Source organism: Astyanax mexicanus, chromosome 8 (assembly GCF_023375975.1).
Source record: "Astyanax mexicanus isolate ESR-SI-001 chromosome 8, AstMex3_surface, whole genome shotgun sequence".
Lineage (NCBI taxonomy): Eukaryota > Metazoa > Chordata > Actinopteri > Characiformes > Acestrorhamphidae > Astyanax > Astyanax mexicanus.
Window position 1 is genome coordinate 14,978,716 of NC_064415.1, and position 26,342 is coordinate 15,005,057.

Below are 26,342 nucleotides of genomic sequence, written 5' to 3' on the forward strand. Positions count from 1 at the left end.
AATTATCCAAGGCATGTATTCTAAAAGCCATGATTCTTTCAAGTCTGTAAATGTACAGTACATACACAGACTAAAAATCTATTTTCTTTTCAGGGGGCTTTGCCAAGAAAAATACTTTCTTTCCCTATTGTTTCACGGTCAGCTTTGAAAAATGGCAAATGATGTCATACTGTGTTTTTTTCCTTCATTTGGAGCTTAATGAGATGTTTAGCTTACCCTGACCTTGATGAAGCTCAAAGTGAATTGAAACAGTAGTGCAGAGCACGTCTGGTGGATGAATTGATCATACGGTTGTACATTACTTATAGAAAGTAGAATGAATTACAGAATATTTTAAATAATTTCTGAACAATAATTGTTAAGGTTAAGCCAGCTTTAATTAAAATGTTTTTACATCTATGTTGTATGAATTAAATAGGAGTTTGTGGCTCTTAAAAACTAATTTTTATTTATTTTAATTTCATTTCATTTCATGAAGCAAAGTAGCATAATTATTATCTAGAAAAGTGCATTTCCTGAGGAAAACATTACTCTAATTGGTTTCCAGAGTGTTGTTGGTTTCCAGCTGGTTGCAATGCTGTTGCAACGTGGTTGCTTTGGTAAGCTCTAGCTGTTTGCTATGTTGTTGCTATAATGTTGCTAAGTGGTTAATACATAGATGGCTGCAATCGTGTTGTTAGGTGTTTGCTATGGATTCACAGATGTTGCTAAGTGGTTACTGTGAAGTCCCAGTTGGTTCAAATGCTGTTACTAAGTAGCTACTATGGTATCTCAGATGGTTAATATTGTGTTGCCATGTTGTTACTATGTTGATATGTACTATGTTGATATGTGGATGCTAGATGAATGCTATGGTGTGTGTAGGTAATTTCAACAGAATTTTAGGCAGCATCATGATGTTTAATGGTTGTAGGATGTTGCTGGGTATTTGCTGGACAGTTGCTATGTTATGTCAGATAATTGTTATGGTGTCTCAGGTGGTTGCTTAGGTGTTGCCAAGTGGTTGGTGTGTTTGTATCATAATTCCATTTGAAGGGCCAAAAAACATTTGCACTCCATTTTCTCGCATCCTACAATAAGACTGAATAATTTGAAGTTGGAATGGTTTCAATATTTTGCTAAATGCAGATGAGATACTCCTCTGAATTGAAAATCTGGCAGAAAAAGAAGCAAAAGAAAAATAAGGATATATATTCTATACCATGATTTTATTGTATTATACCATAGTCAAATTCTCATGTTTAGAAATTGGTTGCTAAAATTTACTAACAGCTAACGTACAGCCATTCCCAGATGTTGAGTATCATCCATGGGGATGCTCTGCCAGGCCTGTAATGGGGCTATTTTCAGTTCTGTGTTCAGCTTGTTCCAGGGCCTTTAGCCTTCAGCCTTGTATCTGGTGAGTGAAATGCATGCTCGGTGGGGTTCAGGTCAGACAACCTTGGCCAGTCAAAAACACTCGATTGTTTGACCCTGAAAAGCTCCATAGCTGCTGAAGCACTATACTTTGTTTAAACAGCAGCATTCTATAAAAGCATAGGTAATCAAATAAAAAAGAAATGACCAACTATTGCTGTCCCATTAGCTGTCCAAACATGTTTACTTTAGCACTGGACAGAAACAGAGAGTGAATAGTGCCTTGCTCAGGGGGGTTTTCTTTCTTCCCATGATGATTCAGGGTATCCTCTGGACGCACAGCAACAATGACCTGATCAGAAGATGGATGGATAGTAGGTGTGTCACGATTTCGATATTTCTTCTAAATCGATCAAAATTATATCATGGTCTCGAGCATCAAAGTCAAAAAGATGATCGACGATCCCTCTCTCTAAGCTACCCAATGGTGCAGCGCGCTACGCAAATGGCGCAGCACACGCCACGCATATCTTTCTTTCAGATAAAGTTAATAATATTTCTTTGTTAAAGAAAAAAACTTGTCATTCTCAGGAACCGAGTCTTATTTTTCATGTTTAACTGTTCTAGTAGGATAGAGTTCAGTTTGTTAAGGCTCTAATTGTTCTTTTATTTTGTACATGACTGTTCCTGTATTTTTTATTTTTTTATTTTATGTTGCACAATTGCTGTTTTAATAGTGCACACTGCTGCTACCAAAAAAACACTAGATGGCATTACATATATATCTTAATTAAATTATTTACTTATATCACTTATATCAAGTCCACCTTTTAAAATAAGATATTGTAAATTTGATGAATCAAACCAATGACTGACCATAGACTAATCTAAAACTGGCATAGGCCTCTCTGCTGTAAAAAAAAAACGAAAATCGAGAATCGAATCGAATCGTGACCCTTAAATCGGAAATAAAATTGAATCGAAGATTTAGAGAATCGTGACACCCCTAATGGATAGATGAAAGAACTGAATCGCTTAGACATAGGGATCGCTGTGATGTCTTCACGTAGTGCATGTTGTTTAAACAAGTCATTTGTCCAACAAAACGTCTCAATTGATATGGTGTTGCTAAATGATTGCTATGATGTTGCTAGGTGGTTGCTATGGTGGTTGCTAAGAGAATGCTGTAGATTATAAGAAAAACCAAATTATGCCTAAACTTTAACTAAACTTTCACTATTTCAGACATGGTTTAAAAAATCTGTTTTGCCATGTTTGCCCAAGCAATGATGCAATAATGAGGGCTTTCCTCAATATTATGTAACCAAGGATCATACTGTAGCATCATTTAAGGTGAAGCAGAACATCTGCCTTGTACTTAGGGTAGCTTCCTCTAACTTTCTTTACTGTCTGTACAGACCATTCTGACTCCATCAACCCACCTATGACCTCATCCATAGGTTTTTTTTCCTGTTTCACTCTTTCATCATGCATCAGTGTAAAAGGTGGTATGAATCTGTAGCTGCTTTTCAATGATGATTTCATTAACAGCAGCAATGGACACGAAACAGGTGAAAAACACACCATAAATTAACAAAGAGAATCAACTGGCCAACAAAACAAAAAAAATATTTTAATTTACTCAGCTGCAAATTGTTTACAATGTCAAATTCAATATGTGAAAAGACAAATCTGTTACGTAGTACACTACAGCTGAAGTAAAACACAATGCCAGTATATCAGAATGAATGAATGTTTCAGCATTGTTATTTATCTTTATTTTCTACAGCAAACATTCAGTAGCATCTATAAACATCACAAAGCCAGAGACTAGAGCTCTGCCATAATTTCCACTGATGCACTCACAGACATTGTCAGCACATTCTGTATCAAAAGTGACGAGACATTATTGCAGAGCTTTAGCACACAAAGGAGAGAAATGTCAGCCTAAACCAAAACGCAATAAAGAACTCGACAAGACAGCACTATGAGCTGCTCTCAAATGGATGCTGCGACAGCAAGGCCCTGTCATTCGCTAGTCACTCGCTATCACTTTGAAGCAAATACTCTGTCATTGCACTGCAAAGTGCTGTTCTTTTTGGCAGTGGGCTGCAATCACGGCCAGGCTTTGGCACTCTGATTTCGCTGCGAGGAGGTATCAGTTCCATTCTTAGAGAGTGGGGCATTGTGCCGAGTGGCTAAAGCCAGAGGGCAGGTTAAGTGGGCCTAACCAAGGTAGAAAATGAAGGGAACAGAGAGGACCATAAAGCTGAGAATAAGTGAGAGCACAGCCTGCAGTAAATAATGGTAGATTAAGGAAGATAAGAAGAGGATATTGAGTAGGGTTGAGTGAACATGAGTGAGATGTGCGATGGGCTTGAAGAGGAGTCTGGCAGGAGAAAGATTAACATATGGAACAAAGCACACCAGGGTAGCGTTAGTGACAGCAGGGGTTGCAGCCATAAATTGCTAGCAGCAGTAGAAAGGTGTATAATAGAGCATAATATGGTATAATGACATGAGTATAATAGAGCAGGGTGGCATATGAGAGCAGTAGTCGCACCAAGCAATCTTGGTGAAAATATATGTTTAAAAATACTCTGGTATGATTCTGTATTTCAATAGACTGTAAAATGTTTCCATTAAAGTGAATATAGCTAAGAAATAACTACATAATAACTGTGACATGCTGTATGAATGTGAATAAATGTATTCTCTATGTAGCTTTGTTGTTCAAGTCCAAAAGGAGATTATCGAATCAAACTTATTTTTATAGTGCTTTTTACAACTGATGTTGTCATAAAGCAGCTTTACAGAAATGTGATCACAGGACAAAGAATCAGGCAAAACATTAAGCATAAAAAATACAGAACCCCCAGTGAGTGTGGAGGCAAGGAAAAAAAACTCCCTCAGACAGCAAACAGACAGCATAGTGTTTAGTTATGCAATATTTCAGTTATTGTCTAATTTATGTTCTTTATTTTGTTGTTGCTTCAACACTAAAACCTAAACTAAAAACTAAAGAACTATACTATGTAAAAAAAATGGCAAACAGAAAAAAATACAAGGTTTGGCATGGCAGCAACAATTTAATAATTTGCTATAATTTCCACTTATTTTTAAATAATGAAAAATATTATGCATTGAGGTGTAGTAGAAGGAATAGCGGTGCTATCGTGTCTGTGCCGGAGCTCCTCTGTGCTCAAACCAGATTCTGTAAGTTTTCCGAGGCGGCCGCAACCAACGCTCGCGAGAACTGCGACCTGCTTTCCAACCTTTAGTTCTAACAGTTCTACAAGGACTACTGGTTCATTCTTTACAAACTAACATACAGACACTCTGGCAGAATTTGGAAGAGACTGAATATGTCTGTGAAAGCCAGAAAACGAGAAAGAGAAACAAATCAGCCTGAAACATTTATTACACTCTGCAACTGTAGGGGGAGCCCACGAGCACAAAATCTCAATCCTACCTAGTGGAGCTTTAAATACTACATTTAAAACCAAAATGATTTGAATTATTTAATCACTGTGGCAATATCTAGTAGCCGAAAATGTTGATCACATTGTCACTTATATTGAAATAATATTTCAATTATTTTGTACAAGATATACAAGCTGCTACTGACAAAAATAAAATGACTGACAAGCAATTTTAAACACGTGAAATGTGGCATGGATAGAATCATTTTGTAGCTCGCCATTGTGGAAATATGGCAGCTTTAAAGATTTTGGGAAAACCATGTAACATAAAAAAGCAAATTATATAAACTCATGGCTGAATGTGGTGTATATTACTTGTGATGTAGCTGTGAAGCATGAAGGTAGCGCTCCTTCCAGGACACACAGCACTGGATGCAGTCATTGAGGGTCTGTTTACTGGAAATCACATAGCCCTGGAAGATCCTGTCCACCGAGATCTCTCTGCAGCACAGCCGGATGATCTCATTACTCATCTACAAACAAACACAGACAAAGACACACTCACAGCATCTCGGACCTCACAACAATTACATTTGACAAGGGAGTAATTCAATATATAATGGAATATTAAATTTGGCCACAGGTCGACGGCTTAATTAGAAATTATATAAAACAATGGTCTGGTCTGATGATAAATAATTACTTTAAAAAACTACAGATAATTTAAGGTGGATTTTTGGAAAGGGCATGGTTTGAATTTGTGTTTTCTAACCTCCTATCTGCAATGTTAGCTTTCTGGGTTCTTTGCTTCAATAAGCGGCTAGCACAATAACAAAAACAACAAAAACACAAACTATACATCAAACCCAACAGACCCAGAGAACACTTTTAGACAGTACGGCTGGGTTGGAGCACTGGGGCACATACAAAGCTCCACCATTTTATAAGTAGATGCAGCTTTTGTATGCATCTGTAATAAATCTGAATCATCAAACGAGCTTAACAGCTCCCAGATTTTAGGAATGCGCATATTATACAGAGATATGAAGAGAAATACTGAAAACGAATGAGATTTTAATCACCTGAAGAGTGCAGAAACTGAGTTGTTCCAGATGTGTGCCATGCAGGCCTTGGAAACATTCCCTCTCTACATTGAGGTGTAGATTAACTAAGGGTACAGGTGTATGCTATGAATCAAACAGGCCTCGCTTTTTCTTTCATAACAGCCTCAGCTTTAAATGCCTAACGTCACTCAGCTGTCCCTGACATTCAAAGATGCAGGTGGGTTTGAAAAAAGGGAAAGGAGGGAGAAAACAAGTAAAAGAGAGGAAAGAAAAAGAAAGAAAGAAGAAAGTATAGTTATTAAAGATGATGTATAAAGTGGAGGATGTGAAATGACAGATTCACTTTCATTTGTCTGATCAGTGGGTTAATCCTGACAGAGAGAAAACAGCGAGGGCTGCACCGAGGCGCCTCAGCTAAAAGGGAGAGGGAGAGTGTGTGTGCGAGCGCATGCTGGGGAAAGAAAATGATATGTTCTACAGCTTGATTTCAGAACCACAAAAAATTAATTGATATGTAAATGACTTGGAATTCTCATTTTTCCAAAGGGTTGACGGTTCTAAAGCATTAAACAGCTTAGCAGTTAATAATATTTTTCCCTCTTCTTCTTTAAAACATGAAGAAAGGGATGCTAAAAATGAAGACAACATATGTCCCTGAGCTTTACTCTCGAGAGCCTTCTAAGTCCTTGAATAATCAGACTCTTATCCTGAGTCTCTGAAGATCTGTGCATCAAGAAGTTCAGTATTCACTTTCAGAACCTGAAAAAAACACACCACCCTGTCACTTTCTTTTTTCTACTTTTGTGGGTTTTTTTCCCTTTAGGAGGAGAGGTACGGCAGTGGGATGTGTGCATGGTTTGTTGGATGTAGAAGATGAATACAGAAGACAGGCTGAGCACTTTAAGAAAGTCGGCAGATGGTGTTGAATATCAGGGATGAGACGGAGACGCGGGGAGGAGGCGACAGCTTGTACAGCCCTGCATCTCCCATACAAAATAACAAGGAGGACATCGTCCCATGAATACTGGTAACAATTATTACAAATGATTACTAAAGGCTGTATGTATCTGTGCTGCATTTTGTTCCGTTCCCCCTCTGAGTGTGCATTAAGCGGAACAGCACAACAGAGTCAAAAGTCCTTGCCCTCTAGCAGTGGCTGATTGGAAAATGATATTAAACCCCACACTGGCTTCAGCAGCTCAAAAAAAAAACACATAGAAAAGCAAACCAAAAAGAAATAAAGAAATGCTGAAGCCCTCAGGGGCTGATGGGGGTGGAGATAGAGAAGCAAGGAGACATGATATGTGTAGATATATGTAGACATACTCATACACATATAGGCACGCAGAGGCATAGGCATAGGCATACAGGCAAAAACCCTCTAAAAATGCCCTCTAATGAGAAATTATTAGCTATACATCTAAGCTGAAGCAGACTCTGCTTCACATTATCGTTCTCTCTCGATCATTCATTTTCTCCATCTTTTATTATTTATAGCTGAGCACACACAGGACAACCCAACTTAATCCTAAGGGAGCATCAGTTTTCTTCCATTACTTTATGTGAGTGCAGTTAAAACCTCACTGGGCTGGCACAGGAATAACTGGGGCCATTTCACTTCCATTAAACACGCCACTGCTAACATGCAACTGCACACAGCCAGTGAAAACATTAAGACCATGGAGCAAAGTGTATGGGTGTCGATGGAAATCACCCCTCCACCTCAATCTAACACCAGATTCGCTGTTCCTCTCGCTGTTAAGGTTGAGAGCTGGAACGTGGGTGTCGGAAACCAGCTCTAAATCAGAGTATAAGGATAATTTACTTTGTGAAAGTAAGCCAAGTCTGTGAACCAGGTAAAGAGATCCAGGTCACTGATCATCTACGGAGCCTGGCAGACAACGCTAAGCCTCAAGCGTCATAATGCCACTGTAGGCGAGCAGTGAGAAAAATCACACTAGCTATAATTTTTATAAGAATAACAGCATAAAAGTCCACAGAGAGAGATCACATCAATCTTTGGAATCTTTCATTCCGCCTAATGGAAATTCAATTTTTCAGCAAGGAATTGATGGAAACGGAGGCTCGCAAGAATAAGACTGCTTCTAGTAGAAATACACTTGACCTCCTGACACCCATTCAGAATGATTTTGAACAAAGCTGAAGATTCTCGACACATAAGCAGCTTGAAAATGAACAGCACAAAGCGCTATGTTTAAAACAGGTAAGTGGAGCATTCGAGAGTGTGAAAAAGAAAAACAGAGAATAAAGCTAGGAGAGCTGTGGACATGAACAATGGTGAGACAGTGCCCGAGAGAGTCTGATGAGCTAAATGGAAAAATCTGTCAGCCTTTTTTTGTGAACATTTTTGTCATGGTTCTAGTTAGGTGTAGGCTAGCCTCAATTTCCAGCCAGTGCATTACAACCTGGGCTAATAATATCATGATTGGAAAATGAGGCAATAAATGGAAATATTAGGCAGACAAAGGGAGGAAGCTAGATTAAAATTAAAGACACAGTTTACAGCCACTGCACAGCAGTACAACCCAGTTCAAACTCCACATTTATCCTACCATCCGTAGCAGTAAACATTCACCCAGAGCAGTGGGAGCCCACCTTGGCACCCAGTGAGCAATTGGAACCGAACATAAAAGCTGTGACGATAATGACGTGATTACACTGCATGTTTGATTTCAAATTTATGTGGACTTTACCAATGTTTCAATTGATTACTGCCCTCCCGCACACATACACAGTTTAGAATGTGGCAAGTAAAGAAAAACAGTATACTACTGATCTCCTGAACTTTTACTATTGTCTTGCCAGTGCAGGGGGTCAAATCAGCAATGTCATGATCCTAATCTTGCTTCTCTAACCTTGATGCCAAGGGCACAAAATTATTTACTTTTCTTTACATTTCCCAACTTGGGGAACTGGGGTCAGATCACAGGATCAGCCATGCTATGGCACCCATGGATCATGTTGCTTGCCATCAGAAGCCCCGCATGGAAGAAAGCACAATTGGCCTTAAATAAATTATTAAAAACTGAATAAATGTAACAAACTGTGTTTTCTTTTAAATGGCCTTTTTAATATTATCCCAACCATCTTCAGTTTGGTGTTGTACAGCTTTACACATCAGTGGCCAGAATTCTCTGCAGGCATCTAAAATCCGAGATATAATTTCAGCCCTGGAGGGTTATGATATGGTTTACAGTCAAAGTAGGCATGACATTTATTATCACAGGGCAGGATTCCTGTGTTTTTCCCCCAACGGGGACATACAGCATCCACTTACGTAATCAGTTACGATTCTGTCTTCTCCAACCTGTTAGCTTTGCCGACTCACAGAACAAACTGCAGTGTGACCAGAAAAGACAGGCTAAAGACAGGGCTCTGGACTTATTGCCGAGCCAGGCAGGATGATAAAGCTCTTTGAACAGCGGCTGTCTGTGGGCTCAATGTGGGCTTTACGCTGGCGTTCCTTCCATTGCCCCTCAGGAAACAATTAGACCAAATGTTTTTGTAGCAGACCAACTCGCCTTGATGTATTATCAAAGGAGGAGAGAATGAAAGAGAGAAAAGAAATGAAAGTAGGGAGAAAAGAGAGAGAGTGAAATGCGACAGCAAGGAAAGTGTGTGATTCCAGCAGAGGAAGGGTCAGAGCGTAATTATGAGAGGTTAAACGTTTTTCCCTCCACTCTTGAGGAGCTGGAGATGGAAATGAAAAGCGAGCGAGGCTGCGAGCGAATGGTGTTTAGGAGCCTGTAGCGCACAGACGCAGGGCGCTCAACCCCTGATCTAAAGCACACGTGCTACATGAGCTACACAGCCTCGGCTGATGGCTTATCTGTACAGCAGAGCCCTGGAGCACAGCAGGCTTTGAAGTGCTGAGAACAGAGAGAGGGGGGTCAACCAGGCAGCCAGCCGCTGGTCGACTGTGCAGGTTTGTGTGTTTCCCAGGGAGACGATGCAACCGAGCTGATTGGGAGCAGAGAAGCTTAGAAGAGGGAGTGGATCTGAAAAGCCTTCACCAAAAGATGAGTGTTTGCAATCCTTTTAGAAAACAGAAGTGACTGGTGGTCGGCTGAGAGGCACTATGAGAATTGCATTTGATTTGAGGAGACCTGAGGTGAATATCAAGTTTGCTACGGCAGAGAGGCAGGGCCTGGCCTGCCTGTAATGAGGGCCTAGTTGTACCTTGCGGAAGAGTGTGGTGAGTCTCTCGCGGGTGTTGTAGTAGACGGAGTTGACCCAGATGACACGGATCACGTTGATGATGTGTGCCAGCTTGGGTTCTACCTCGCGAGGTTTGAGGAGGGCCAGCTCCTCACAAGGCTCCCTCAGCAAGGACAGGAAAGATAGGTTAGACTGGGCCTGCTGAGTACCATCCTGCAGGAAGAGACAGAACTTCAGTAGTAATTTTAGTAGAGTTCGATCTGTTCAACTGAAATCAGCTTAACATGGCTTAATTAAATTCCTTTCAATGTCACATTCAATTCACTTCAGTGCGGTGTAGTTAATAGTGCTCAGTAGGAAAGGCTTAACTACACCTAAATTCACTTCACTTAGTCTCTTGGCTTACATTATCTCAACTAAACCCAGTTCAATAGTCAATTTAAACTGAGCGGCATGTGAGCTGCACCATTCACAAGAGTATTTTACAAACCCCCAGCTTAGCTCTGCTGTCACAGGGCTGTGATCCAGCATACTGCTGACTCTCCCCTTACAGCTCTAACATTAAGAGCAGCGATTAAGTGGAACGGTGGGTCAATCAGCTCTGAATGTCTCATTATTTCAGTCTGACAATATTGATTTTCCAGTGCCTTAAGAGAGTTTATGAAACAGAGGCCTTCAGCCGCTCTAGCTCTAAGGGTCAGAGCTGCATTAAGCTTGGGGCTTAAGGTCTGTCTGGAAGTTGCCCTTTAGCGATGAGCTAGGACCAACCCAAACCCAGACAAAACCGAACCTTATTCACTACAATATAAACCACAATATACAGGAGACTACTCAGGAGAAAGGGCAAAATCAGGTCTAACACTATTCGTTCAGACAGAGCCGCCGGACATGGTCCGCCTCCCCATTTAAATGAGCAGCCTTGCCAACTCATCATAGTAATGCTCGAATGTGATATGGCCTCATTTCCGAGGGGTGAGGAGAACTTGTTCAGGAGCCGCCTATAAATCATCAACAGCAAGGGAATGTTCTTGTTCAGACCATTACCCCTGTGCATAGACCCGTTCACTCTCCCAGCTTCCTCTCTCTCTCTCATACTCTTAACACACACACATATTCACACAAGTAGTCTCTCTCTCTCACATACACACACACACACACACACTGTTCTGTACCTGGATCTGCTTGGCCAGTCTGCAGAATGGAGGTACATAAGAGGACTTGGCAAGCTGCAGGATGGCCTGAATGTGGAGGACTCCAGGTTTTTGGAGCTGCTGACTGATGCCAGAAAGGTCAGAACACCTGCTCTTCCAGAAGTCGATCTCCTCCAGAGGACCGGAGCTGTCCCCAATCTCCACCGTCTCCTGGGCATTCAATACCTCTTTTATCTGACGCGTCCAATGGATCATCACCACTGAGAGAGACAAAGAGCAAAAAATCAGCAGGGAAATGTGAAAATGTCTAAATGTACACTGTGCAAAACACCCATCCTCTGTGCATTATAGACTCCCTGGCATAACTAATAGGTTTACAAGATTGCTGAGATACATAAAGAATACATTTCAGACCTCTTAAGGATTAAACAGCCTGAAGCAATTCTCTCAGCCTGACCTCCTTTCACCTTACACTTTAATTGAAACTGGTTTCAATAGCTTTTAACCGTTTCTCAAAAATCCCAAAGCAACTCTTTAACCCAGGAGTCTGCCCTTGTGGGGCAATCCAAAAACATCATCATTTTACTAATTTACAAAATATCACTAATAACGCCAATGGTCTTAGCGACACTAAGCTGGATCTTTAAAAAAAGCCCCCAATCCTCCATTGTCCCTCAATGGCTCTTACCCTCCATTCTCTTCACCAGCTCTTTGTCCCTGGCAGCCACCTCTGGGCTATGCTGCAGGGCTTCCACTGGGATGTAGAGCACAGTTTTCCCCACAAGTTTATACCTGGTATCTGTGGAGAATGGCACACAATACGGCAGCACAATGCATTACAGCCAAGTAAACTCATATCAACAATAACTACAAAAAAAACTGAAAAAAAAACCCCAGCAGGAAATGTACAGGCTGTCAAAACAACAACAACTACAACAACACAAAAATATTAACTCAAATGAGCGTCACAGCCCAATAATTGAAAAGTGTATGGGCAATGTGTTCCAAGAGACCACACACTGCTCTGCGCATTAACACAGTACAATACAGCCTAATAAATGCAGCACATTATCACATCGCCGTTCATATTACACCTCATCATTTACCGCATTACTGAGCAAATCGATTTGATACTACAACAGGTTTGCAGCCAAGGGAAATGTAATGATATGAAAAAATAAGGGAGAAGCAATAAAAGCTTATTTTGATTTTTGCTCCTTTTTTCTTGTGGCAAGCATTCTGTCACCAAAAAGAGCTTATCATAGCTGCTTCCTTCCTTTCATTCCATTTTCTTTCAGTGCTTGCTTCCTTCCTGTTTCTCTACTGGACATCTCTGCATTGCCTACTGTGCCACTTGAACATTAAAAAAAAAAAGGTAGATAAAAAACAAAACCCAAAAAAAACAACAACACAGAACTCAGAGGCATGGAGAAGAAAAAAGGGGCAAAGAAAGTGCAAGGCATACTTCGAGAAGAAAAGATTAAAGGAAACAAGGTTGGAGTATCAGTGCAAGGACCAGGCCTGCTGGCTCATTCTGCGAGGGTGGTTATGAACAAGAGAAATAAATAAGAGCAGAGCAGAGGAACACAATGACAGCGTTCGATTGGCCCATACAGGGAGAACAAAGGCAAGTGAAGAGGAAATACAAGAGAGAGAAAAAATGAGACAACACAACATAGAGCAGCGAGGCAAGTAAATGAGTCAGCTCGCAGGCACCAACAGTAAGACTTGCGTACGTAGGAGAGTGTGCGCACACGTGTGTATCTAATAGTGTGGAGGAGTGAGGGTTATGAGTAATAGTAGAGCATGGTGCTTTTGTGCTTTTGCTAGTGTAGGAGTGGGTTTACAGTGTCTATATTTACTCAGTATATGTTGCCCTAAATTCCTCCTCTGTTTCAGTGAATGGGAGAGATTTGGTGCATGAATTGAGACCGTTACCTCACTGCGTAAGAATGCACAGGGCTATACTGTTACTTTTGGGCTCGGATATGATGACTGTAATCAATATACCTTTGGGTATATACTGATCATCCGCTTTAAAGCTAAATCATTTTAGTTCACTCTGTTTAACAACTTGAATACATCATCAGCGGCCATTGGAGTCCACTTTGTGACTTCATTGTTATTGCTTTAGTAAGTTAAAACAAAAATCAAAGAATCTTGCTCCACACTGTTTACCCTCCAGGGCTGATTTGACTGCCTTTTTTCCCTACACAACTTTTCTGTAGCCTTGAAATGTATTTCTTGGACTGAGGGCTTATTGAATTGAACACGAGCTGCAGAAAGGCGTATTAAAGGGAGAAAAACGAGATTAAGGAGAACTGTAAAAATTACTAAAACGGTTCTCTGATTAGGCAGGCAGCTGAGCTACAGTGCTTTTTGCCCAGGTAAGAATGGTGTCTGATTGGTGGGCTGTGATTTCTGTTTACCCAGGGTGAGTAAAAGGTGACGTGGGTGTGCTGATTGGCGTGATTAGTCTGATAATTGAACCATCACAGCGGAACAAAGTGCTGGGTGATTACCTTTGAATAGCTGGCGGCGCAGGGAGCCTTGGGCCTGCATTCATAAACTTCTTCATAGTGGGATCGCTGGCTCTGGATCAGACTTGCTTTCTCAGCGCACAGCGATTAAGATCGGCACACACACACAGAGAATCTGACTCCAGATCAGCCGTCTCAAGGTGTTTATGAAATATGAATATGAGCCTTGCTCCATCTACCCCGGCAAGTGAGATAAGACCAGCCCTCTGGCAGCAATGTGAAAGAGCAATTCTAAGTCCAGTAAAGTCAATGTGAATTCAGAGAAAGATCAATGGACTGCAGTCTTGCTGCCTACGCTTCAGAGGCTGTTGGAAAAAAAGTTCTCAGCAGAACCTGAACTGCAGGATGTTTTTTCATATGGATCATTTTCTTCAGTGAATAAACTCCAGTGCAGAAATGTGCTGCATATGGACTCCCAAGAGAGGCCAGTGAAATAACAAGAAGTGAAATGGTTGGCAGACGTTTCTTTTTTACTCCCCGCATGAACACATTTTACCATGACGCTGACCCGAGCAACTCAGCCAACTGCCTTTTAGCTGTATTATTATTTAACAATAATGCCCAATAGCATTATTACTTCTTTGCGGTAATTAGTATGGCAGACGCTAGTTTTAGTATGATTGCTCTATAACAGTGGCTGAAATTCCCAGTGCTGAGGACCCCATGTTCTGCTAATTTCTGAGATTACCTATCTAACACAGCCCATTAAGTTATTCAGCTAATAATTTAAGCCTTAATGACCTGGGTCATGAGTGTTTAGGCAGGGGAAAACCAAAATGCTTACAGTCAAGACTCTCCAAGACTATTATTGTAAACTTACAAGATATGAACTGGTGAGAAGCCTGGGAATGCACCAGCAAACTTTCTGAAAACACTAAAAACAACAGTGTTTTTGCTTTGACCAAATCCTTACATATGGAGGAAGCATTATCACAAAACTGCGCAGCTCAAGATAAATCAGTAAAGAATTAATCTCAGAAAAGAGTTAACATCCAAGCTAACACGCTCCAGTCATTACTGCTGAGTTTGTATGTTTGTCTGTGTTCTGAGTTCAATATCTAAAGACCATAATTCACATATCATATTAAACCACAGAACCTACTAATCTAACCAGCACAGTGCCATCCATATGTTATCAAAACAAGCATTTCATTCAGTTCATAAAACAGTTAGCATTGCTAATAAATAAAAACAAAAATAAAAACATAACACTTAAAAATAACAAAAATTAAGAGCAAGATAAAGGACGACAACAAACTATGCAAAGAAAAATATTTATAGAATTAATGCTCCTATATAATGTGTGTATCTGTTAAAATGGATGAGTGTAGAAACAAAGAAAGGCATTAATGTTATGACTGTTTGGTGTATATGAGTCCCAGTAGCAGCTATTGTTTTATGGTGCAATTACGTGTGTGTTTAGTTTTAGTGTCAAGCAGCTGCGTTTTGTATAAAAACATTTTATATGAAGGTAAAATTGTATGTAATTCCACATATGTCATACTCTGTATTGCTATGAATGAGATTTACTTGTTTTAACACATAATGATTGAAAGTTTTTGGGACTAAACAAGGCAAAGATTTAAGACACATCGTCTTTGAAAAGTTTGATAAAGAAATATTTCTATGAGGATTTTTCACAATTCTTGCCAATTCCCACCCATTAGGTAGGTGCACCCATGTCACACAATGGTACCAGTATTATGAAGCAAAGGTTAAAATGGGCCAGAATGCTCCTTCCAAGACTCTAAAAGCCATCAGCCACATCATTTCAAACTGTTGTCATAGGGCACCTGTATACTATGCCAGTGTTGACTAGCATCACCAAGAGTGATTGAGCATTTGATGTACTCAAACAAAGTGAAGCCAATTATATGATCTCATAATAATTGTCTAATTTTTATTTTGTAAAATAAAATAATGTTCTCCTGTGTGTGCTTCTAAACTTTCCCTTTCTCTGCCTGACCTGAAATCGGGTCGTTCGAGCCGAGATTTACCACCACATTCCTCGGGCCGGGTCGGGTCGGGCTCCAGAAAATAGTCTGAGATGTAGGCATCTGTTTTTTAATTATATTTTTATTTTTAAATAAAGCTCTGGTGTGATAATCACAATGTTACCAAGTAACCAATTATTATTGTTAACGAAAACGAACCAAATAACGAAAACTGAAAGTGAAACTAAACTAATTTATTTATAAGCGCTGTTTTCACTCCCACAGTTGTACAGCGGGGGGTGTTGTGCCGATTCTGTCCTGTGAGTAGCTCATACAAGAACACGCAAATCTCTCTCTCTCTCTCTCTGTCTCTCTCTGTGTCTCTCTCTCTCTCTCTCTCTCGCACGTGAACTCCTCCGCGTTTGACTTGCAGCACTGTGTGTAGCTGTTCATAAAAATCATTTTAATTAAATAATAGTTCTATGCTTCTATGTTACAGTGTTAATTAACATAATTCTGATCATATTTGGCTCATTCACACAACCCGAAAACAGACAGTTTATGGGGCGGGGCGGGGCGGGGCGGGTCGGGCTCGGGCTCATAATGACAGTTTATGGTTCGGGTTTGGTCGGGCTCGGGTAGAACGTGCACGGGATCGGGCTGGGTCGGGTCGGATTTTTTGAGCCCGATCTAACCTCTACCTTGTGCTACCTGGTTTGTATAGCCCCAGAGCAATAGCAATGATCTCCAAAATACCAGACAGCACTGCGACTTGTACCTGTGAGGTTGGTGAGGAAGCGGTTCATGTGTGTAGAGTAGTTGTTCTTGATGCTCTCTGGCCAGGCCGTGCTGAGAGCGACTTGTGACGCATGAATCCCCATCATTAGCCTCAGCAGGCTTTCCATATCCCCTCCTCTCACTATGCCAAACTGCACAGAGCTCTCAAAACTCTCCTCCATAATCACAGTCTCCTCCTCACGTATGAAGTAGGCCAGCTGCTCCACCACCTGTGAGGGAGAGAGAGAGAGGGTTGTAAAAGAGGGATAGAAAAAGAGAGAGAGATAATATTTCAGATTTCAGAGCACTAATGGATCACCAGAAGTCTTGAAACAGGAATGATTGATTGCTTTGTGGGCGTTTTAAAACTAAAAAAAACTAAAATGCCAGCTGCACTGCAACCGAACAGTGGAAAAAAAACTCCTTTAATCACTGACTGCTTCAGATTCCATCATTATATAAAATCATTTTCAAAAACTTTCCAAAAAATAACACCAAAACTTTGATTTACAGCTCATGAATAATTTGCAGTATCACCAGTCACTTATGATGTACGACTGCTGCCATGATCCAACACCAAATGTCACTGCTTCCCAGAATAGAGCTGGCAGTACCTGACTTGGCATGGTGTGCTGCACACGCAGGCCAGTGAAAGGGTCGAGGTAGATAATGAGAATCTTGATTGTGCTGTCTGTGATGAACTTGTCCAGGGCTCTGTTGTTTTCTTCTGACCAGGAAGCCTCAGAGATATCCGTTAAAGCCACACACCTTTTAAACCAATCCCTCTGCAAAAGTGAGGAGAAAAGTTATAGATATTATTATTTTTAAGCAATTATGACTAGTGTGCTCTTGGCCAATATAGCAATGGAAACATGTTTATCTGTAGACAGTGGTTCTTACATTTACTTTGACATTTATTTCACTGCAGATAGTATAAACCCAAGATCTTAAAAAAACAAGATCTTTTGTTAACAAACACATTGCTGAATATTTTCTCCTGAAACACATTCTAAAGTCAGACGAGATGTGATGACATCAGGTGATTCAAATCACGATTTGCTATAAAGCAGTAGTCATGAAAGATGGGCAGGTAAATAAAAAATATTTAATTGTTTAAAAACATTGTTTCTCAAAGAAAGAAGGTATTTGCATATTTATCCCTATACAGTGCTTAACATCTTTAAACAATTCAAGTCATTGATCAGATTTTCACTGCATGAAGGGTAAGGGTACAAGCCTAAGCTGAACATCCACTAACCATCATTCAATAATAGCTGATAGAACAACATGGACACTACAATAGGAAATTCTGCTCACAAATGCTAATTAAAATGCTAATGTACAAAACAAAAGCCATATGTTAATCATGTCTTGAAACGGTTTCAACTTAGAGGCATCTGGTATGGACCATTACACAGTGGTAAATGCTTTATTGTGATTATGAGGCCTAAAATGCAGAAATTGATGTATATTAACAAATGAAATTAAGTGGTCCACAAACAATAAATTGAAATATATTCTGCTCCTTATGAAATAAAAGTAACTATAGAAAAATTCAATTTTGGCCCAATGTTTTCTGATTTGGGGTTGTATTCAAGGAAATACTTTGGTACTTTGGTAAATGTCAATACACACCTTTCCTTTTTTTTTTCTTTTCTTTTTAAATAACAAAGTGACATTTACCCTATTAATCAGTAAAGTGATTTAACTTTAAAACAGTTCTACTCTTTCATGTTTTTTTTTTACAAGCACAGTAATTACACTTCATCTAACAGTATTGACCTTTGTCTATGAGAATGCTCTGCTTTAATGGATGGCAGAATGATCTTATCCAGTTGTCTCTGCCCGCCAGCTGCCGTTTCTACAGGGACTCCCAGCAGAGGCCGCAGGGTCACTGCATGTAAATGCCATTGCTCTTTTTCCGGCCAGAGGGCTATAATTAATTCTATCAGTTCCATTGATGCAAAGGACAAAGTTTCAGCAGGTTCACTGACCCAGCTCCTCCCTATCGCCCTATGCTTTCCCTGATATTCTTCTTCCCTGCTGCTGCTGCTTCCTCAGGAATAACATCATTTGTAAGCAGAGGTTATCTTTACTATTTAAGTAGCAGTGAGTAAAAAAAAAAGACCACACTCGGTAATGTGTATGCATGAGCATGTGATGCAGACCACAATTCTACACTTAGTCTGACTCTGACTAAGAGCAGCTGGTGGGGGGGAGGCACAAAGCGTTATTTTCATTGGCCGACCTGTGGGCATTTGTTGAATTTGTGTGATCAATGAGGCATAGAAAATGAAGACAGTCCAGGCAGAGCCTTAAAGGCTACAGTGTGTGCTGGAAAATGAATCAACAACTCTCTCACATCACCAGAAGAACTCAATAACACAGATATAAAAGCACTGATTAGTGCGCCCAGACTCCGGGCTCGAAAAACCTTCGGCGAGAGAAATTATGAATTGCAGATTACAATCAGATAAGAATCACAATCAGTGTGAGGTAATTCATCAGTGACTGTGTTTAAAAGCCTCTAATTTAGCAAAACTGAGTGAATTACCAGGCCTGTGGTGTGTGAATCTATTTCCTTTGACACTGCTGAAGCATTCGGGTCAGTGTCCTTTTGAAGATCTCCTACTAAACACACATTCATGCATGTGCAACACAACACAATACAACACACAGCACACACACAGCATGTTAATGAATGAGTCATTAAAAAGAATTGCATGAGTAGACATAATTAACGAATGAGCAATTTTAATTAATGCAATATTTACAAACCAAATTATCATCAAAAAATGTTTCTTTATGCTCTTACCTGCAGGCTCTGATTCTGCCACCTCCAGATTGGACTCAATGGGTGCTGGGGAGGCCACCGCACTTTTGTTTTTTGACTTTTCTTTTCTTGAGCTGGAGCGCTTAGACTTACTTGAGGATGACCGTCCACTACGAGGTGTCTCTGGATCGGCCATGGCAAAATAATGATGCTGTGGAAAGAAGAACTGCTACAAAGGAAAATAAATAAATGATTAGTTAAGTATGTTAAGAAAGTTAATTGTCAATATACATATACACTAGTACAGTCCAAATTAATTTCTTATCTTTGCACATTTCAGCTAAGAAATGGCTAAGAATTCCAGTGGGCTTGAATGTTTCCACAACATCTAGGAGCGATATAAACTTTTGGAAATTGAGAATTCAGCTTAGGCAATGTCTCAGTAATGAAAGCACCAACAATATGACAATATGAAATTATGAATCCTCCCAACTTTCCAGTAACAGAAAGAACAAAACTAATCAATACTCAGTTTCACATTGCAGAATCCTTAACTGAATGTATCTCTAAGTGTGGGGTCAGTGTTAGTTAATCACAATCTCACTAGGGGCTTTCCACATCCTGATTTGAACTGATTATAATGATTTCATTTCAGGCTTAATTTGGTTTAAACAGTTCTTCTAATTACAAAGTCCTGGCTAACTGCAGTTTGTACCTCAACACTTACTTATCAACAATGTTTTGTTATTTCAATCAGATCTAATCAGTGTGAGAGCCCCGCAAATAAATGTATTGCAGGTAATGAATGGAAGAAATTTTATACAAGAAAAAATACAACAGACAGAAACACATAAAAAACAAAGACCAGATGCTCAGGGCATGCTTGGGGTCAGTCATGAGGTTAGTCTACATCTCTCATATCAGTAAAAGTGGTTAAGTAAAGTATATAAAACTAGCGAAGAGAGTGCAAAGCAAAAATATCTGGTTCATAAACAATTTATTTGATGCGACTCCCTCCATTTCAACTTTCAGTTGTCAACACTAGTGTCATCAGTTAGATTACTGAAGCTTTGATTCAGTTCACCAGTTGTCAGTTACCTGAAAACTGAATGTAATAAAGCAGCAGAGAAGTTATTGTCGGAAAAGCTAAAGGCAGAAAGAGAGATAGGAAGAGACAGGGAGAGAGAGAAAGGCTGTAATGAAAGAACATTTACTATAAGCTGTGGAACTTCAAACTCCCTTTAGATCAGAATCGGGAGGTGGAGAAGTTGACATTGATCAATAACATTAATATGGGCCTGTGAAGCTCAGTGCCTCAGGCTGAGATGAAGTGAGTGCTGGAGTGACAAAACCAACACGGCTGACAGTGGGGGATTATTGTAGGCAAAGTATTGCCAGTATAAGCCATGACAGCTTTGAAATGCATTGCTTGTGAACACTTGCAGTAAGTTTATGTGAGTCTCTATGCTTTACTTTAATTGACTGATCAATGCTACTGAGCAGTACAAACCCATGCAGTGAGCTAGGAGGCAGCAGAGCCTTTTGTATATGACTTCTGCTCGCTGGTGAAATTTTAATCAAATGTAATATTCTCGTGGGAAAGTAACAGTCTCAAGCACACTGTGTGGTGTGTTAGGTAGTTAGTTAGTATTTTTCCCTTCAGATAGAGTTGAACACGATTCAATTTTAATACATATTGTAATAGTGTTTTATATCAAAACATATTGTGGCATGGAAGAGGAAGGAAGACCCGTGAGACTCATGCTGAATGCTCCTTTATTGAACCAGCTTGCCACTCACTTACAGTCTTTAACAATACTAGGAGAGCTAAAACCATAACCACAGAGCTCAAATAGCCCAAAGGCCACCAACCCAGCTGTGTGTCTCCCAGATGGCAGATCCAGAGTGGTGCCCACCCTCTCTGCATAACCCCTCCCATTGGAGATGCCCCACCCCTGTCATCCTCGCACACAGGAGAACAGAAACATGCCTGCAGGCAGCCACAGACACAACCCAGAGCCGCCACATAGCCCCCCTCACAAGGGTCAGCCGTCCCGGCGACCCCACCAACCCAACACAAACCCCGTGTACAACAGAACTTTTTTTTTTTTTTTTTTTTTACAATCAGTCGCAAACAAAGTCATTAAGGCGGGCGGGCGGCCTCCGTGCCCATGGCAGCCTGGAGGGGCCGGGCACGGCACCGCCTGCCAGCGGCTCCGAAGAGCCAGAGTTCAGGTCAGGCACGAGTGCAAGGCCGGCAGGCTCCGCACCACCGTCCACAGTGTCCGACAGTCTCGGCCTATAGGGGGCCAGCCTATCACGGTGCACAATCATAGTGCGTCTGCCCCACCGGATGTTATACACCACCTCCCCCAGCCTGGACAGCACCAAGCACGGACCCACCCAGGCCGACTGGAGCTTCGCCCCCACCGCCAACGGGTCCCCAAAGCAGCGCGTGTCGTACGCACGCTTCTGCTTCTGTCCGGCAGCAGACTGGTTGGAGCGCGCTAGACGGTGTGCTAATTCCAGCGAAGACATAAGGTCCGAGACAAAAGTGGGCGTGTCCGAAGCGTACCCGCCCCCGTCAGGAGGCGCCCCAAAAGCCAGGGAGACCGGTGTCCTCAGTTCGCGCCCGAACATAAGCAGAGCCGGCGTGAATCCCATCGTTTCCTGCACAGCGGAGCGACAGGCCAGCAGCACTACCGGCAGGTGCCTGTCCCAGTCACGCTGGTTCTTATCCGACACCATGGCCAACTGCGCCGCCAGCGTGCGGTTAAAACGTTCCACCAGTCCGTCACTCTGCGGATGAAGGGGCGTCGTCCTGGTCTTATGGATTCCCAGGATGCGGCAGACCTCCGCCATGACCTCCGACTCGAAATTTCTCCCCTGGTCGATGTGCAGTTCTTCCGGAACCCCGAATCTTCAAAAGAACTCCCGCACCAGGATATCCGCAGTAGTGACCGCCCCTTGGTCCGGCACCGCGTAGTCCTCTGGCCACTTCGTGAAATAGTCCATCGCCACCAGAACAAAGCGATTTCCAGAGTCCGTCACCGGAAAGGGGCCCAGCACGTCCACGGCCACCCGCTCCATCGGGCTGCCGCACTGGTAAGGGTGAAGTGGGGCGCGGGGCGCCCTCGAGGGGCCCTTCTTGGCAGCGCACATGTCACAGCAGTGCACGAAGAGTTCCACGTCGGTTCTACACCCAGGCCAATAGAAGCGTTGCCTCAGGCGCTTCAGAGTCTTGGTGACACCAAAGTGTCCAGCCCCAGGTGACCCATGAACTCCCCGTAGGACCGATCCCCTAAGCGCCCGCGGTACCACCACCTGAAAAACGCGCCGCCCGTTCGCCGGATCCTCCCAGGTATGGCACAGCACGCCGTCGGACAAACTAAAACTAGCCCAGTTGGAGCGCAACGCCTTAGCAATCGGGCCCAGCGGCACCCCCCACGACGGTGTGACGTTCGCACTGAGCGCGTGTACTGCCCACGATAATTCGCGATCCGCCCGTTGCGCATCGCGGAGCTGCTCTACGGACACCTGAGCCACCCCAACAGCGCCAGTAACATCCCCGGAGATTGCAGCGCAGCGTGCAGTCTCAGCAGATTTCTCCTCAGCACGAGCACAATGTTTGCAGTTGGCGGCCACACACGGCCGGCGCGACAAAGCATCCGCGTTACTGTGGCCACGGCCCGGGCGGTGCAGTACCTCAAAACGAAACTCCTGGAGTCTAGATAACCAGCGCGCGAGTTGGCCCTCGGGCTCGCGGAAACGCATGAGCCACTGTACCGAGGCGTGGTCGGTGCGCAGCAGAAAGGGCACCCCATACACGTACGCTCGGAAATGTTTAAGGCTTTCGACCACTGCGAGTAGTTCCCGGCGCGTTACGCAATAGTTGCGCTCCGCCTTGTCCAGGCGGCGGCTATAGTACGCTATTACGCGCTCGGAGCCGTCCTGAACCTGCGACAGGACTGCTCCGAGGCCGTGGTCGCTCACATCAGTATCCACAATGAAACTCTCAGACACCTTCGGATACGCTAGAATCGGAGCATTGCACAGGCGGCTTTTTAGCTCCTTGAATGCCCGCTCCGCCTCGTCAGACCAGCGGAATTTCACACTAGGCTTAGTCAGAGCATGAAGCGGCGCTGCCACGTCCGCGAACCCCCTAATAAACCGCCTGTAATACGAGGCGAGCCCCACGAAGCTGCAAACTATTTTAGCGTCTCGCGGTGTGGGCCACTCACGGACCGCCTCTGTCTTTTTGGGATCGGTTTCCACGCCAGCACCGCTCACTACGTGGCCCAGGAAGCTCACGCGCTGCCTTAGCAGATTACACTTTGCCGGATTGAGCTTCAGGTTAGCCGCCTGAATCGCGCCGGGCACCATTTCAAGGTAAGACAGTGCGGAGTCGAAGTCGGTTCCGTGCGCCAAGACATCATCCAAATAAACGACGCAGCACGACCGCGGAACCCCGCATAAAACACGCTCCATAAGACGCTCAAAAGTAGCCGGCGAGTTACACAATCCGAATGGAAGCACCGTGAAATGCCATAGCGAGAAAGCGGTTTTCTCCCTATCCCCCGCCGCGAGGGGCACCTGCCAATATCCGCTCCTCAGGTCTAACGAGCTGAACCATGCTGAGCCAGACAGCTGGTCCAGCGTATCGTCGATCCTGGGGAGCGGGTAGGAGTCAAGCTTCGTGACAGCGTTAAGTCGCCGATAATCCACGCAAAAGCGCCAATTTCCATCCTTCTTTTTCGCAAGGACCACCGGGGCCGACCACGGGCTGCTCGAAGGCTCAATAATGCCCGTACTCACCATCTCGCGGACTAACTGCTCTGGTGCTACGCGCTTTGCTAACGCCAGACGGTGCAGCCTCAGCCTGATGGGCTGGGCGTCACCCGTGTTTATCGAATGAACCGCAAGGCTAGTTTTAGTACACTCGCGCTCAGACACAGCGAAACTCGTGCGAAAACGGCCGATCAGTTTGCGCAAACGGAGTTGTTGGGGACCAGATAAACCCACACAACTGCGTTCCAGCATCTCCTCTATCGGATCTACACCCAACCCCGCATCCAGCGGACCCTCTACCGTATCACGCACCGAATCACACACATTCCCTCCCACCAGTTCACTTACCCCTAACTCGTCGCGTATCTCTACGGGGAGTCCAGTCACCAGCACCGAGCCCCGTGCACAGTCAATGATAGCTCCGACGCGTGAGAGCAGGTCCTTGCCCAGAATGCACGGGTCGTTGATGCGTCCTACCCAGAACTGTTGTTGAAAGGGCCTCTTGCCGACATCAATCGTCAACTCCGTTAATCCTATGAGACCTATAGGATCCCCGGTGACTGAAGAGCGATGCGCTGGTTGTTGTCAGTCACAAACTCGGCCGCTACCTCCGTCGCTAGCTCGGGCCGTATCAGTGAGACTGACGAGCCTGTGTCCACCAGCGCGTTCACCGTCACTCCATTCAATGTGCATTTCAGGAAATAGCCGCTGAGTCCGGCAGTTCCGGAATCAGATCCCGAGGGTAAGCATAGTGTTCCTGGGGCCACCGTAACCCTCACTGGGTGGTCCCGGCTCCGTTTCCCGGCCGGCTGCAGTGCGCTCGCTTGTGGCCACGCCCCCCGCAGCGCCAGCACTCCAGTTGGGCATCAGACCGGCTCCGACCCCACCTCTGCGAATCACGGGCAACCGGCGACGCCCCCCACGGTCCAGGGTGGCTTGAGAGGATGAGTTCGGACCGCTCCGCCACCTCCACCGCGGACTCCAGGGTCTGCGGGTCGGCCAGCCTCACGTGTTTGCGCAGCTCGCTCGGCTCGAGGGCGCGCAGAAAGTGATCCAATGCGAGCCTCCTCTGGGCCGCTCGCGGAAACGTTGGGTAAGCTTGGCGGGTTAGCAGGGCCATCTCCGATGCCAGCACGCCCAGTGTCTCTCCCTGCTGTCGGCGTCTGTCCGCCACTAGCATTTTGGCAGCCGCCTCCGACGGTTGGCGGCTGAAACGTGTTCTCAGCGCCCGCGTCAGTTCAGGCAGCTCGCAGCGGCACTCGGCGGGGAGCTCGATCAGTACCCTCAGCGTGTCGCCCCGCAGCGCCAGGCAGAGGTTGGCTGCCGTCTCGGCGTCCGTCCAGCCTGCACCGCCCGCCACGATCTCAAGCTGAGCTTCGAAGGCTGTCCAGTCAGCGCTGCCGTTGTAGGGGGTAAGGCGGGGTTGAGCCGTCAAGCCCGCCATCACGGAGGCTTGCGCCGCCATCATCGCGCCGTCCGTTCCGCGAGTCGGCGCCGCTGTCCTTGCGCCATCCGCTCCGTGAGCCAGCGCCGCCGTCCTCGCGCCATCCGCTCTGGGAGTCAGCGCCGATGTGTTGCGCCATCCGCTCTGGGAGCCAGCGCCGCCGTGCTCGCGTCGTCCTCTCCACGGCCACGACCTCCGAACAGCCCGCTGGCGCCGTCAGGTCCGAGTCCACTCTGCTGGAGAGCCTTGCCTCTAGTCCGTTGGTCCGCTGTCTTCCTCCTCAGCCGTTCGATTTCCCCTGCCAGCAGCTCAATATCTTCCAGCAGGGTCACTTCTGACACCAAATGTGGCGTGGAAGAGGAAGGAAGACCCGTGAGACTCATGCTGAATGCTCAACAGCTCCTTTATTGAACCGGCTTGCCACTCACTTACAGTCTTTAACAAGACTAGGAGCGCTAAAACCATAACCACAGAGCTCAAATAGCCCAAATTACATTACATTAACTGACAAATTAATTTTAAAGACGTGTGTAGGTACAGACAGCTGTGGCCAGGTTGGCAGTTTTTCTGCGGCCTTTATATTATTCAGAACAATTTCAGAATTATATAGAGCTCTGGGGAAAAAAATAAAAACACTTTAAATGATGAGTTTCTTTGATTTAACCACATTGAAAACCTCTGGAATATAATCAAGAGGACAATGGATGATCACAAGCCATCAAACCAAACTGAACTGCTTGAATTTTCCACCAAATATTGATTTCTGAACTCTTAAAACTTTATAAATATTAACTTGATTTCTTTGCATTATTTGAGGTCTGAAAGATCTGCATCTTTTTGTTATTTCAACCATTTCTCATTTTCTGCAAACAAATGCTCTAAATGACAATATATATATAGTCCAGAGCTGTACA

At 43.8% G+C, this 26,342-nt stretch overlaps 1 protein-coding gene across 1 annotated transcript in view; it reads right to left on the reverse strand.

Moving 5' to 3' along the window:
* Nucleotides 1–26,342, reverse strand: part of dnah2 (dynein, axonemal, heavy chain 2) — a 210,302-nt gene that overhangs the window by 183,189 nt on the left and 771 nt on the right. The window contains exons 2-9 of the mRNA XM_049482490.1: nucleotides 19,239–19,425; nucleotides 18,978–19,054; nucleotides 17,038–17,208; nucleotides 16,425–16,653; nucleotides 11,861–11,971; nucleotides 11,194–11,432; nucleotides 10,043–10,234; nucleotides 5,154–5,311 (exon numbers count right to left, since the gene is read on the reverse strand). Of these exons, the coding sequence (XP_049338447.1) occupies nucleotides 5,154–5,311; nucleotides 10,043–10,234; nucleotides 11,194–11,432; nucleotides 11,861–11,971; nucleotides 16,425–16,653; nucleotides 17,038–17,208; nucleotides 18,978–19,054; nucleotides 19,239–19,392 (1,331 nt within the window). The 5' untranslated portion in view covers nucleotides 19,393–19,425. The remainder of the gene's footprint in view (nucleotides 1–5,153; nucleotides 5,312–10,042; nucleotides 10,235–11,193; nucleotides 11,433–11,860; nucleotides 11,972–16,424; nucleotides 16,654–17,037; nucleotides 17,209–18,977; nucleotides 19,055–19,238; nucleotides 19,426–26,342) is intronic.